The sequence below is a fragment of the Chaetodon trifascialis genome, chromosome 9 (genome assembly GCF_039877785.1).
Source record: "Chaetodon trifascialis isolate fChaTrf1 chromosome 9, fChaTrf1.hap1, whole genome shotgun sequence".
In the NCBI taxonomy this organism is placed as follows: Eukaryota; Metazoa; Chordata; class Actinopteri; order Chaetodontiformes; family Chaetodontidae; genus Chaetodon; species Chaetodon trifascialis.
In genome coordinates, this window is record NC_092064.1 from 6,693,883 (window position 1) to 6,706,423 (window position 12,541).

Genomic DNA, 12,541 nt, shown 5'->3' on the forward strand with positions numbered 1-12,541 from the left:
CTTTTTGTTCTCATCAAAAGAATGAATATAAATCATGATTCTTTTCTCATACATTAAAATGATCTGCCCCGGTGAACTCATTAGTATTATGCAGCTACGGACTTCACTTGATAAAACATAGGACATAATCGATGGTTATTATCTCTTATTTCCTCATTTCGGGTGAAAATAATGAGCCTACCTTAGTCACAGATGGATGACATTGTATCCACAGATGATTTGTCGATACAATGTGTTCGACTTAACTGGTTTTCACTCAGGCACCGCTGTAGTCAGCTACAGCCGGCTCTGGAAGGGTCCTTTTACCCTGGGTTGAGGAGGATTAGCAGCCAACATGCCGACTATCGGAGTAAAAAGGGATCTTCTCTTCAAAGCTTTGGGCAGAACTTACAGTAAGTCATATTTACTACATAATCAAGTCACTGTCAAATTGTCTGCCTGGTTTACATAATTTTGCCTCTTAAAGACAGGAAGTCAGAGTACTTCTCGAGCTCATTAGCCTGGTGGTTAGCAACACAGCAGCTGCTCACGAGCGGCTAACTTTACCTTCCTGTCTGGCTTTACTGTTACAATCGTGAATGAGAAAATAAACCTTCTTATTTGAAATTCGTGCCAAAAAAACAAAATATACTATTTGCTTATTTGTGCTGCTGTTCATTCCATTACAAAAGTTGTCTTAGCTAGTGCACTGACGTGTGTAGTGGATGTCAGCGTGATTGCATCATCCCCCCCACCCCCGCTCCTGTCATTTAAATGTACCAGGCTGCTGTTCAGGAGCATCAGTGGGAAGACAACAGCCAGTGGGTATTTAACGGCATATGAAGATGTTTCAAATGATGATTGTTTGCTACTTGTTTTAGCCGATGAGGAGTTTGACGAGCTGTGCTTTGAGTTTGGGCTGGAGCTGGATGAAATTGTGAGTAAACTACATTCATGGAGATCAAACCATAATCTATCCTAATGTATGTGTCTTTTCCTGATTACAGCAGATGGTGTTAAGTTTGAGGTGTTAAAGCAAAAAATAAATAACTGCATATGATGTCAATAATGACAGTTGACAAATCAAGATGTTCAATTTGAGAACGGTCTGCTGCTTGTACATTTGTCAAAATATCCACTGAACTGTGACTTGTAAGGTGAACTTGCCTCTGACCCCTTTACAGACCTCAGAGAAGGAGATAATCAGCAGAGAGCAGGGTGACTCCAAGGCAGCAGGAGCGTCTGACATCATCCTGTACAAGATTGATGTTCCAGCTAATCGCTATGACCTGCTGTGTCTGGAAGGGTTGGTCCGTGGACTGCAGGTCTTCAAGAATAAGTAAGTGGTGTCTTGCATGGTAGAAGTGGCACTGACACTACTGCTGTGATTGCTCCAGTCTATGCGGAGAGAGACTGCTAAATGCATGCCAAGCTCCCATTTAGTGCTGACACTCCAGAGAAGCACAACAGTACTAGCATAAAAACATTTTTGTGGATGAAGGCGTGTTTTTGGTTGTGCTTTAGTCAAACCAAGGTGCTTCTCCATTATAGATGTAGCACGTACAGACTTGCTTCACTTTTGCTACAGAGATCATGTTTGTGTTGCAGGTTGGAGGCACCTCGCTACAGACGTGTTATCCCAGCCAGTGGGGAGCCTCAGAAGCTGATTGTTACGAAGGAGGTTGGTGGCGACATTTATAATTATTAATGGTAAACAAATAGTCTGTGGCCTGAAGCTATCAGTAGTTAACAAATCTGTGTGTTACCATCATAACCATTTAGTTTGTTACCAATATATGTGATCTGTGCAGACGGCATCAGTGCGACCCCATGCTGTGGCAGCAGTGTTGAGGAACATCACCTTCACGCAGGAGCGCTACGACAGCTTCATCGAGCTGCAGGAGAAACTCCACCAAAACATCTGCAGGTCAGGCCAACTCTTAAACTTCAAACAAGTTCACATCATTATGACCATGTGTCACCTTCTGCTGAGTGATGTCATTCAGATGGAACTGCAGGAGGTGTGGTTACACCTGTGTAATTCCTTGGCTGAACCTGTTTATATAGTCTTCATAGCCATGTTGTTCGGTGCCTTGTACAACCTGAACAACTCCATACAGATGCTACCACATCCTGTTAATATTTCTTTTGGCTACATGTTTTGTGTCAAGTTGGTAATTCCATTAAAATCCCAGCACGGTGGCAATTTCTGAGATGTTGCAGCCACTGCATCTGTGGCACTTGTGTTATAGAGCAGGTGTACTTAATCGAGTGGCAACAGAGTGCAAGCTTTGAAGAAATTATTTTATCATTGAACCAGTGCTGATTATGTTCGTTATTGATTAATCTGCCATTAACTTTCCCAATTAATCTCATTGTTTGGTTTGTGGACTGCCAGACAACACTAAAAAATGTCCATCAGAACTGTAAATACACAGTTTACAGTGATGTAAGACAAAGAAAAGCAGCAAATTCTCAGATCTTATGAGCTGGAACAAGTAAACCTTTGGCGTTTTTGCTCAGAAAATTACTCAAATGAGTTTTTCAGAAAACATCATGACTCATTTTAATGCTGTTCAACCATTAACTGTGTTTTGTGTGCAGGAAGAGGAGCCTGGTAGCGATTGGGACCCATGACCTGGACACCATCTCTGGTCCATTCACATTCACAGCCAAACCTCCTGGAGACATCAGCTTCAAACCCCTCAACAAGACCAAAGAGTACACTGCCACCCAGCTCATGAGCCTCTACAAGGTGAGCAGCCAGTTTTCTGGACTTTGGTTAGAGGAGACTTTGGTTAGAGGAAGCTAGTCTGTTTCAGTGGTGCTAACCTGGTATTGTTCTCCTGTCTTGTACAGACAGACAGCCACCTGAGGCATTACCTTCACATTATTGAAGACAAGCCCGTGTACCCCATAATCTATGATAGCAATGGTATTGTCCTGTCCATGCCTCCCATCATCAATGGTGAGTACTTTCTCTGCCTTCATCTGTCTGCCTTCATTTCTGGCTGTGTTTTCAGCTTCTGTTTCATATAACAGCTATTTAATCAGAAGTTTTCTAAAAGTGTGGCCTTTGAAACATCTGACAGACAGAAATGTCAGAGATCTGACTTATCAGCTAGGAAAATGACACAGTTTCAGGCTTTTAAACAGCAAGAGGATGAAACAGTTTCTGTCTTATGATGGGAAATATTTTGTTCTTTTTTTCCAGGCGACCATTCAAAAATCACTCTGAAGACAAAGAATGTCTTCATTGAGTGCACGGCCACAGACCTGACCAAGGTACAACTGAGGGGACAACAGAGAAATCTTTCATATGTTTTTCAGTCCGTGTTATAAGGAAGATGAGTTTAAACTTGACTTTGTTCTCTCCAGGCAAAGATCGTGTTGGACATGATGGTGACCATGTTCAGCGAGTATTGTGCACAGCCTTTCACGTAAGTCCTATATCTGTCTCAGATACTAGCTTTTCCAAAGACTGGAGTGTATGAGTAAAGCAGTGATGGTGATACATTCTTCTGTCTCTCGCTGTCTTAGGGTAGAGGAGGCTGAGGTGGTGTGTCCGGATGGCAAGACCTGCAAATACCCAGTACTGTGATCACTACAATTATCTCATGTCATCTTAAGCTGTGTTCTTTTTTTCATGTGACATGAACTTCTTCCACTGTCTCCTAATTCTGTGTTGTTTTTCCCGGGTTTGTACTTCAGGAGCTGGCTTACAGGAAGGAGAAGTTGTCCAGCAAGTTCATCAATCAAAAAGTTGGCATCAAGTAAGTCATTTGGGCCTACTCTGTCTGATAGTGAAAGTAAAAGATACGGAGAGTGCCTGCAGGTTTGTTAAGGTGCATTCCATTTTGTTTCATCCTCTCCTGACAGCGAGTCAACCGAGAAAATCGCCCAGCTGCTGACGAGGATGTGCCTGCTCTCCCAGGCTACAGGTGTTGGTGATGAGATCGAGGTCGAGATCCCACCCACACGCTCAGACGTCATCCACGCCTGTGACATCATGGAGGACGCTGCCATGGCCTACGGATTCAACAACATCACCCACACCACACCACACACCTACACCGTAGCCAACCAGGTGCCTTGCTTTTCTTTGGCATGTTTTGTGTGAGCGTAACCAAACGCTGTATCTCATCAGATACGGTGTGGTTTATTTATTTGTTCTGTATGTTCACAGTTCCCACTGAATAAACTGACAGAGCTGTTGAGACAAGACCTGGCTGCTGCTGGATTCACAGAGGCCCTAAACTTTGCTCTGGTAAGAAAAAGACAGTTCAATACAAAGCCTGTTCTGCTTACAGATGAAAAGCTGAATTCATAAGCAGTAAAACGCACAATTTCTCAACTCAGTACACTTAGGGCTTTTGTTGCTACAGCCATACTTAATCTTGCATGACCAGTAATTGATGGTGGTTAATTTGTGCAAAATTTGGTTAAATTGTGCTGTAAAATGTATATTACTGAGTCAGCTTTCTAAATTTACGACCTCACATGCTCCACATGTGATACTGCTACAGTACACTTAGCTAAATGCTAAACAGTAACAACATTATCCCCTGATTGTCACTTGTAGCCAAAAAGATTCATGGTTGTTTCAAATGAATATGTTCCCTCTTTCTCTCTGTAGTGTTCTCAAGAAGATATAGCAGATAAGCTTGGAAAGAAGATCACAGAGACCAGAGCGGTTCATATCTCCAACCCCAAGACAGCCGAGTTCCAGGTAAAGAGGAGTATAACCAATTCTATAGATGTAACTCTGCAATGCTTTAATGTTTGCATGTTAGCATGCCCTGAAAATAATGCTGAAAGTTTGCAGTATTACTCTTCTGCAAACAAATGTGAAAATGTCCCATCTTTGTTACTTAAGTTACATTTTCTCTGTAAAAATCCTAAAAAAGAAAAAAAAAAGTAAAAATTTAAAAATGAGGACAGTAAGGAAAAGTGCTCATTCAATAAGACAGACATTCATGCAGGAACGTTTTGAAAAGTCACAAAACCAACCAAGTGGGCTTTCCCACACTCCCAAGTTATTTTTCCAGCAGAGGGCACTCTCTGCCTCTCTGACAGATTGTAGCTATGTGTCCAGCCTCACCAATACTTGTCACCACCAGGTGGCGCGCACCACATTGCTGCCAGGCCTGCTGAAAACCATTGCTGCCAACAGGAAGATGCCCCTTCCCCTCAAACTGTTTGAAATATCTGATGTGGTGCTGAAGGATGAGAGCAAAGGTAGGCGTCTGCATGTGTGACATCATCAAATCATTTAGTCTTACATAACACATACACACTATACCTATTTTTTATTTTATGACACTTACTGGCAGATGGATTTTGAATAAAAAGCCAATATTGACTTCATATATATTAGTAAGTCACTGGTAAAGTGCCGTTCTCAATGTCCCTAACACTTCCTCTCCCTCATCTCATCAACCAGATGTCGGTGCAAGGAACAGCAGGCGCTTCTGTGCCGTTTACTACAACAAGAGTCCAGGCTTTGAGGTGATCCATGGCCTGCTGGACCGAACCATGCAACTGCTGGAGGTGAAGTCAGTCTGCGGGGACGGCTACCACATCCAGGCTGCAGACGGTAAGAAGGCTTGGGGGGGGGGGGGGGGGGCAGTGGATATATCGTAAATATCTTAAGACAGGATTTGTACTGAGAGGAGAAAATCCCAGTGACAGATCTGAACTGTTAGATTGATGGTAGGATAAGTTTATTTCCGAGACAAGCTGGAACAAATAAATCTGGGTCACGTGAGGTTGTTGAGATTATCTAAATCTGGGCTATGATGAGCAGTGGCTGCATTGTTGTTTGTTACGAGGGCATCATGTACTCTGTTTTACTGACAGGCCACAGTTTCCATGGCAGTGGCAGGCGCAATTTGGCTTCATCTCAAAATTAACGTCAAAGAATCCTGTGCACAAGAGGAAAAAGTCTATTGATGTAGGTGGTGTTACATCGTTTGTCCAGCAGAGAGCACTGACAAGTCGCTATCAGGACTGTTAATGTTGAACGCATTTTGACTGAAAAGTTGAACAAATTGTGAGTCTGAGTTGTACCAATCTGGTATGGTGACTGTCATGTTGTGCGACGAAGAAGGGATTGAACCCAAATTGTGTCTGGATATTTTATTTCAGTAAACCACTGGTCATGCTATTATTAAATCCAAATAGCCACAGACTTTAACGCATCATTATAAAGACCCAGAACACACACAGCTATGACAGAATAATTCAAATGAAAATGTGTAGTGTGCACGCTCATCCTCTGCCACTTCTCCTTTCTGTGCAGCGAGACATGAGCTAACACTAAACAGATGAGGCTTATAGTCCAAACTACTGATGCTAACATGAATAACAGTGTTGCAAATGTCACTCAAGCATTATCTCTGAAGCTGTCACTAAGTGACCACTTTTACCTTGTAAAGTCATACTGTTGGTGTGATTAGAGGCTGCTTGGTTGTAAACATCATACCTTACTCTGGTCATAGCTCGCAGGTTGAGAAGCCAACACAACATGCTGCACCAAAATGATAAAAAATATGCATAAACAAGAAGGTTTTTTAACCAAAAGTGGTGCCATCACTGCAGCTTTTGAGGTTCCAACTGACCATGAGAGCTGTGTAACATCTCTTTGGAGTTTTAGCGTTTTTAGAGGTTTTATTCTGGACCGGAGAAAATCAGAGAAGTACGCAAACAGACAATTTTACAGGGTTATAGTAGAACTTGTTTGACAAGCTATGAATGAACAGATGTCATTTTTATGTCCCCCACTGTGGGAAACTATGCCCTCTGAACCAGAAGTCCCTCTATTCCATTTACTTTGTCGTCTGTTCTGCCTCCGAAACCACAAAACCTTACCCTAATAAATGAGGATAACTCTTTTCAGTTGATGAGGGAAACCAAATGGCATTGACGCACAGGGTTCTGTCATTTTACTCAATAGAAATCGAAGTGTCATATCAGCACTCCTGGTTCATGGGTTGCTGGCCAAGAACTTTTTTCAGAAACTTCCCCGTGCCTCTAATGATGAAATGCATTTGAGTAAGAGTGCAAGTTTTCAAAGGTTTTCTCTCTTAAGTCATCATGAATGAGGCGGGCCTGTCAGTTGTATTGCATCAGCAGTCTCCAAGACTTTTGATGAGCTTCACTCTGAAAGGCGGCTTTGCACGTTGATGGAGAACAACAATCCTGTAAACTGCAGAGCGCACGTTCTTTTTCATGGCGTGGTTTTCACAGCAGAGTTGCATGAATCAGTAGTGACATGTGACCGGCACTGTAATACTTGCAGTGAAGTTGTGCTTTAACTGCAGATAGAAGTGTGACTCAGCTGATACATTTCTGTGAGATAGAGGTTCGACATAAGGATCTGAAGAGGCAATCTCTGGCCCCGATATTCCCAGAGAGACTCTCATACATCATTAGAGTTTTGGATCCCCCGCTCAGTCCTTGCTCTCTCCATACTTTTCCCCTCTCCGTGTGGCTTACACACTCCAAGGTCACACTGCAGGATATCCGCTGTGGCTCGGTTGGCCCATTCAGACTGCAAATCAATGGGCTCAAGTGTCGGTGAATGAGAGCAACGAGGGAAGGGGAAGGCAGACACAGGAGCGGAATGAGGGATGAGATGAGACTGGATAGAGGGAGGGTGACAGGAGAGCGACAGAGCGACGGCTTGAGGCGTAAGCAGGAAAGGCTGTGGGAGCGTGTAAAGTCTGCAGTGTGGGAGAGTGCAAGCGAGTCACGTCACCCACTGCAGTGCTGAGCAGCGAGACAGACTGGCACATACACCCCCCGCCCCCCCCATGGGTGCTTAGACTGTCCATCTGACAGGCAAAAAAACACACACTTAAAAGGAGGCCGAAGTAGGCATGCTCTCACAGTACGCACTAATGCACAACACACTGGACACACACTCCCACTCAGTCTATCTTCTCTATTTTTTTTCCACACTTTATGCACCATTAGCCTAATCCCCCGCTTTCCCTCCCACACACACATATGTCAGTGTGTCCGTAACCCCATTATTGGGTCATGACCTGAGTCTAAGAGCTCACCTGACTCAGACACACAACCTCAGGATCTGTCCATCAGCCAACCCACCAGCCCTCCCGGCACACTGAGAGTGAGTGGCTGAGGGAATACATGTCAGCTGAGTCAGAGGGGGAGGGCATAAAAGAACGAGTCAGGGGATCAGAAGAGGGGGAAGAAACCACTTAAGAGACAGATGCCTGTGTTTCACTTAAAAAGTGTGTCCAATGTGTTGGACCATGTATACCCGTTCATAGGAAAGTGTTTTTTAGCCCTGTTTTTGGTCTCTACCTGCATCTGAGGGAAGTATCTGTGTGCTGTTTGGTGCTGAGCAGGTGGTGTACAGGCTGTTTTAAGAGAAAATGACTGCTGTAGGGGTCAAAACGACGCTATGAGAGCGGCGAGAGTGAGCCAAAAAGCAAAGTTGTAGCCAGACAGCTAAACAATGAGCTGCACACTACAAAGCTCTGTAAAACTGAGGGGAGCTGCTAATATTGATTATAGCCACTTTAAAGGATATTTCTGTGAGTGAGAGACATACTAACACAATGGTGGTTTAGGTCTTTTTAAAGGATTTGTTGACAATAATAAAAACAGAATATCCTTTAACCTATCGTCTGACTGCCTGCCTGTTGTTCAGACTTTGAAATCATCAGACTTTTGTTTTAGAGTTGTCGCTGCGTAGAGATGATGCCAAAACTATGAAAACAAGACCAGGAATTACACTGGAACACATTTCAGCATTTTTCTCTGGAAATGTAGTCTTTGTAGCACGGAAAGCCCCAGAAACCACAAACAAGACCGTCAGCATTGAAACCCATACTCATCCTAACAATCCTAACTAATCCTTGTGAGTCACAGATGCTGGTAATCGTTTTAGGTGTGTGAGGAGCTCTTTAGTGCAGGGTGAGACATTTGTTTAATTTGTTTTGTGGCTCCAGTAAGAGCCTGTGTGAATTCTCTGTCCAGAGGTCTAGAATAGCAGTAAATGATGGTAATATCAGCAAGTTGATGCAACCGTCTAACCCTCCTTTCCGCTGAAAGCTTTGCTGAAAGTTCGAGCAGAGTGGGTGGAAAGTGGCCCGGCTCAAGTGTAGGATTTTCATTGACTGATTGGTTATTTAAGATGTACCAGAGCTATTTATATAGTTGCCATGGCATCCCGCTCATGGTACAAGTAGATGACGTGTGAACCGACGCAAGCACATTCCACCGATTTAATACACCTGACAGACACAGACCAGGAAAAATGTTAAAATGTCCCTGCTTTTGGTGCCTTCTTGCGCACACACACACACACACACACACACACACACACACACACACACACACACACACACACACACACACACACACACACACACACACACACACACACACACACACAGAGTCATATTTTCATCATTCCTGAGGACATTACATAGACTTACATTCATTTCCTGGAGACCTACCCTAACCATAACCACTACTTGCCTCACCTTAACGCAAATCTTCACCCTAAAATTTAATGATTGACATTATGGGGACCTGCATTTTGTCCCCATTAGGAAGGTGAGTCCCTACTATGTGACTGATGTCCCCACAACATGAGTAATACACATCCACACACACATCTGAAAGTACAGTACACGTGTTTTATAAGCCTTCATACATAGTGATGAGTGAACATCGAAGCAGTGGACTCTGGAACCCATTAGCAAGGCAGCGTGGGAAGCAGCAGTGCACTATGGGAGAATGCCATGTCTCTGTGTGTGGGGCTGTTGTCATGGCAACCCCTGTATCTTGTTAAAATCTCTGACAAGACCGTCTTTCTGTCCGTTCGCTCGTCAAGTGAGCAAACGCCTCTCACATCGACGAGTGTGTGTTCATCTCGCTGTCGACGGAGGCTTTTTATTCTCCCCGGACTGAAGTGACCTTTTCTCCTGACACCAGACACACAAACCAGAGCATCAGATTTTAATCAGAGGGAGAAATGTGCGTGTAAAAGTGGCAGAGACAGATGTGATTCTGGTCACACGGCCTGCAGAGGTAGTTGCTTCAGAGTAATGACCTATGACACTTTCACATAAACAGTCATCATTTCACATGAACGCTCCCCGTCCAAAGCTTTTATTTTTTCACTGTTCTCGGAAAAACGATCTGGCACAGGAAGTGATGCCTTTTGGGTATTGGGATTGTTTGGAATAAATTGGTGAAGAACTGGTCTTTGTTAACTAATGTGGGTGAGTAAATAATTATCAAGAGAAAAGGCAGCACAGTACCGCCCACGGTACATGATTGACTCATAGTCTCTGCGATATGATGTGCAAAAACCGCTTCAGCTGAGCGCTCGACACCAACGACGTCATCAGTACAGAAAAATGAATGCTTCTGCAGCGATGTGCATATACATCTCGGCTGTACATGTTGCAACTATATGGCCGCACAGACACGATCCAAGAACTACCCAGAACAAACAGATGGCCTGTTAGATAGTAACACACTGGTCAGAAATAGTTTGCCAGGATACAAACAGATTGCAAACAAGTGGAGGTGACGGTTGTTTTAAAAGGCTACAAATGGATGTGATGCGCCTTGACAGTCTGGGCTTCAGTAAGAGAAGAAGTAGTCAGTGCCAGGTGTAGGTGTTATCCACCAAATGTTAAAAACCAAAAAATGCACTTGCCTGTAACTGCCTTTTCTCTTATTCATTTCTCATATTCTCTCTGATTTCTTTTTTCTCTTAGATTCCACCTTTTTCCCTGGACGCTGCGCAGAGATCTTCGTCCACGGAAAGAGCATCGGCCGTCTCGGGGTCCTCCACCCGGACGTCATCAATCGCTTCGAGCTTACCATGCCCTGCTCGGCCCTGGAGATGGACATCGAACCCTTCCTGTGATTTCACCTTCCTAAACCTAAGCCTGTGCTCAAAAATACATCATTTGTATTCTCAGATCAAAACAAAGCGGTGGGATTCATGGGGGAAAGATGAGGTTTGGCATTTGTGAAAAGGATAATGGATGTTTGGCTATTTTGGTTGAAGATTATCTGTTACAAAACAAATGAACAAAAGCAAAGGACCAAACTGCAGCATTATTATGTACAGCCAGTGTGTTTTATATATAAGTAACAAGGCTGTTTTTACTAAAGTCAGAAGAATTAAAAATTAACAAGACTCCATTGTGCTTGTGACGTGAATGGTGTGCATCTGTGTGTGGGCTTGTACATGCATGCCTGTTCTTAATTTAGGTTACTTGTGCCTTGGGGTTGATGCTTGGTAATTAAACTCAGTGACTCATTACCTGTTGCTTTGTTGCCTTGGTTCTTCCAGTGGCCACACTGCTGAAACCACCCTCACTCACGACGTCCCCATGCAGGAAGTCGTCAAGCACAAGTTCCCTGTGCGAGACGAATCCTCGCAGGCCCGGTCCTCCCGCCCAGCTTCTACAAAGACTGTGTTTGGTGACATGAGCACGCCAGCCGGCCTTAGTGCTCTCAATGATTTTCTGGCAGACAAAAGCTACATGGAGGGCTTTGTGGTGTCCCAGGCAGACACGGCGATGTTCGACGCCATCCCTTCTGCTCCCTCACCGACCCTCTGTCACCTCAGGCGCTGGTATAACCACATCCAGTCCTTCCAAGGGGAAAGAGCCAGCCTTCCATCAGCTCTGAATCAGTTTGTCCTCCCAGCTGCTCCCCCCACCTCGACAAACAACACCAGCAATGTTGATGACGATGACGACATCGACCTTTTTGGCTCGGACGACGAGGCTGAGGGCGCAGAGGCGGCCAGAATCAAGGAGCAGCGCCTTGCCGAGTATGCCGCCAAGAAGTCCAAGAAGCCAGCTCTCGTCGCCAAGTCTTCCATCTTGCTTGACGTCAAGCCCTGGGACGACGAGACGGACATGAGCAAGCTGGAGGAGTGCGTTCGCAGTGTCAGCATGGACGGGCTGCTGTGGGGGCAGTCCAAGCTGGTGCCCGTGGGGTACGGCATCAAGAAGCTCCAGATAGGATGTGTGGTGGAGGACGATAAAGTGGGCACAGATCTGTTGGAGGAAGCCATCACCGCCTTCGAGGAATATGTTCAGTCTGTGGACGTGGCTGCCTTCAATAAGATCTGAATCATACCTACACAGGGCAAATCCACTGAATGGTACCATCTGATGTTTTCTGCTCTTGGTTTAGGATAGAGGATGTATATGAAACACAATGTTCAACCATTATTCCAACGTCCATTAACACACTAACCGAAGCTCAGGTCCTTCATTTGAAAAGACTGTTTATCCTTTGATACAAGTACAAAAGATTCTTGCCTTCAAACATCGAATAAAGCCATTCTCACTTCTGACAGAGGGCTTTGAATATTTTGTTCTTGTGGTGAACGCTTTTATCAGGTAACAAGTGCACAGACTTCCACTGAATGTGTTGATGCTTTGCTGTCAATTCCTTTTTTGAATTCACACAATTGAAATTGTTGCAGCCAGCAGCCCTCCATATGAATCTGAGCCATGCAGATAAAAAGCAGACCAGTAAATTCAGTCTG

At 44.3% G+C, this 12,541-nt stretch overlaps 1 protein-coding gene across 1 annotated transcript; it reads left to right on the forward strand.

Moving 5' to 3' along the window:
• The first annotated feature begins 261 nt into the window (after window positions 1-261).
• farsb (phenylalanyl-tRNA synthetase subunit beta) lies at window positions 262-12,349 on the forward strand. The gene is made up of 18 exons (XM_070970700.1): window positions 262-392; window positions 861-916; window positions 1,164-1,318; window positions 1,588-1,660; window positions 1,791-1,906; window positions 2,584-2,734; window positions 2,839-2,947; window positions 3,194-3,264; window positions 3,358-3,419; window positions 3,520-3,571; window positions 3,691-3,752; window positions 3,859-4,066; window positions 4,166-4,246; window positions 4,616-4,708; window positions 5,100-5,217; window positions 5,423-5,575; window positions 10,746-10,893; window positions 11,330-12,349. Exons 1-18 carry the CDS (start codon window positions 335-337, stop codon window positions 12,117-12,119), a joined length of 2,556 nt encoding a protein of 851 aa, XP_070826801.1. The 5' UTR covers window positions 262-334; the 3' UTR covers window positions 12,120-12,349.
• Window positions 12,350-12,541: the final 192 nt, after the last annotated feature.

Bases quoted from the DNA above. Each gene is read 5' to 3' on its own strand.
- farsb (XM_070970700.1), top strand. From the start codon at position 335: ATGCCGACTATCGGAGTAAAAAGGGATCTTCTCTTCAAAGCTTTGGGC. The intron at 3,265-3,357 runs GTACAACTGAGG...TGTTCTCTCCAG, and splicing joins CGGCCACAGACCTGACCAAG to GCAAAGATCGTGTTGGACAT. The intron at 5,576-10,745 runs GTAAGAAGGCTT...TTTTTCTCTTAG, and splicing joins CCACATCCAGGCTGCAGACG to ATTCCACCTTTTTCCCTGGA.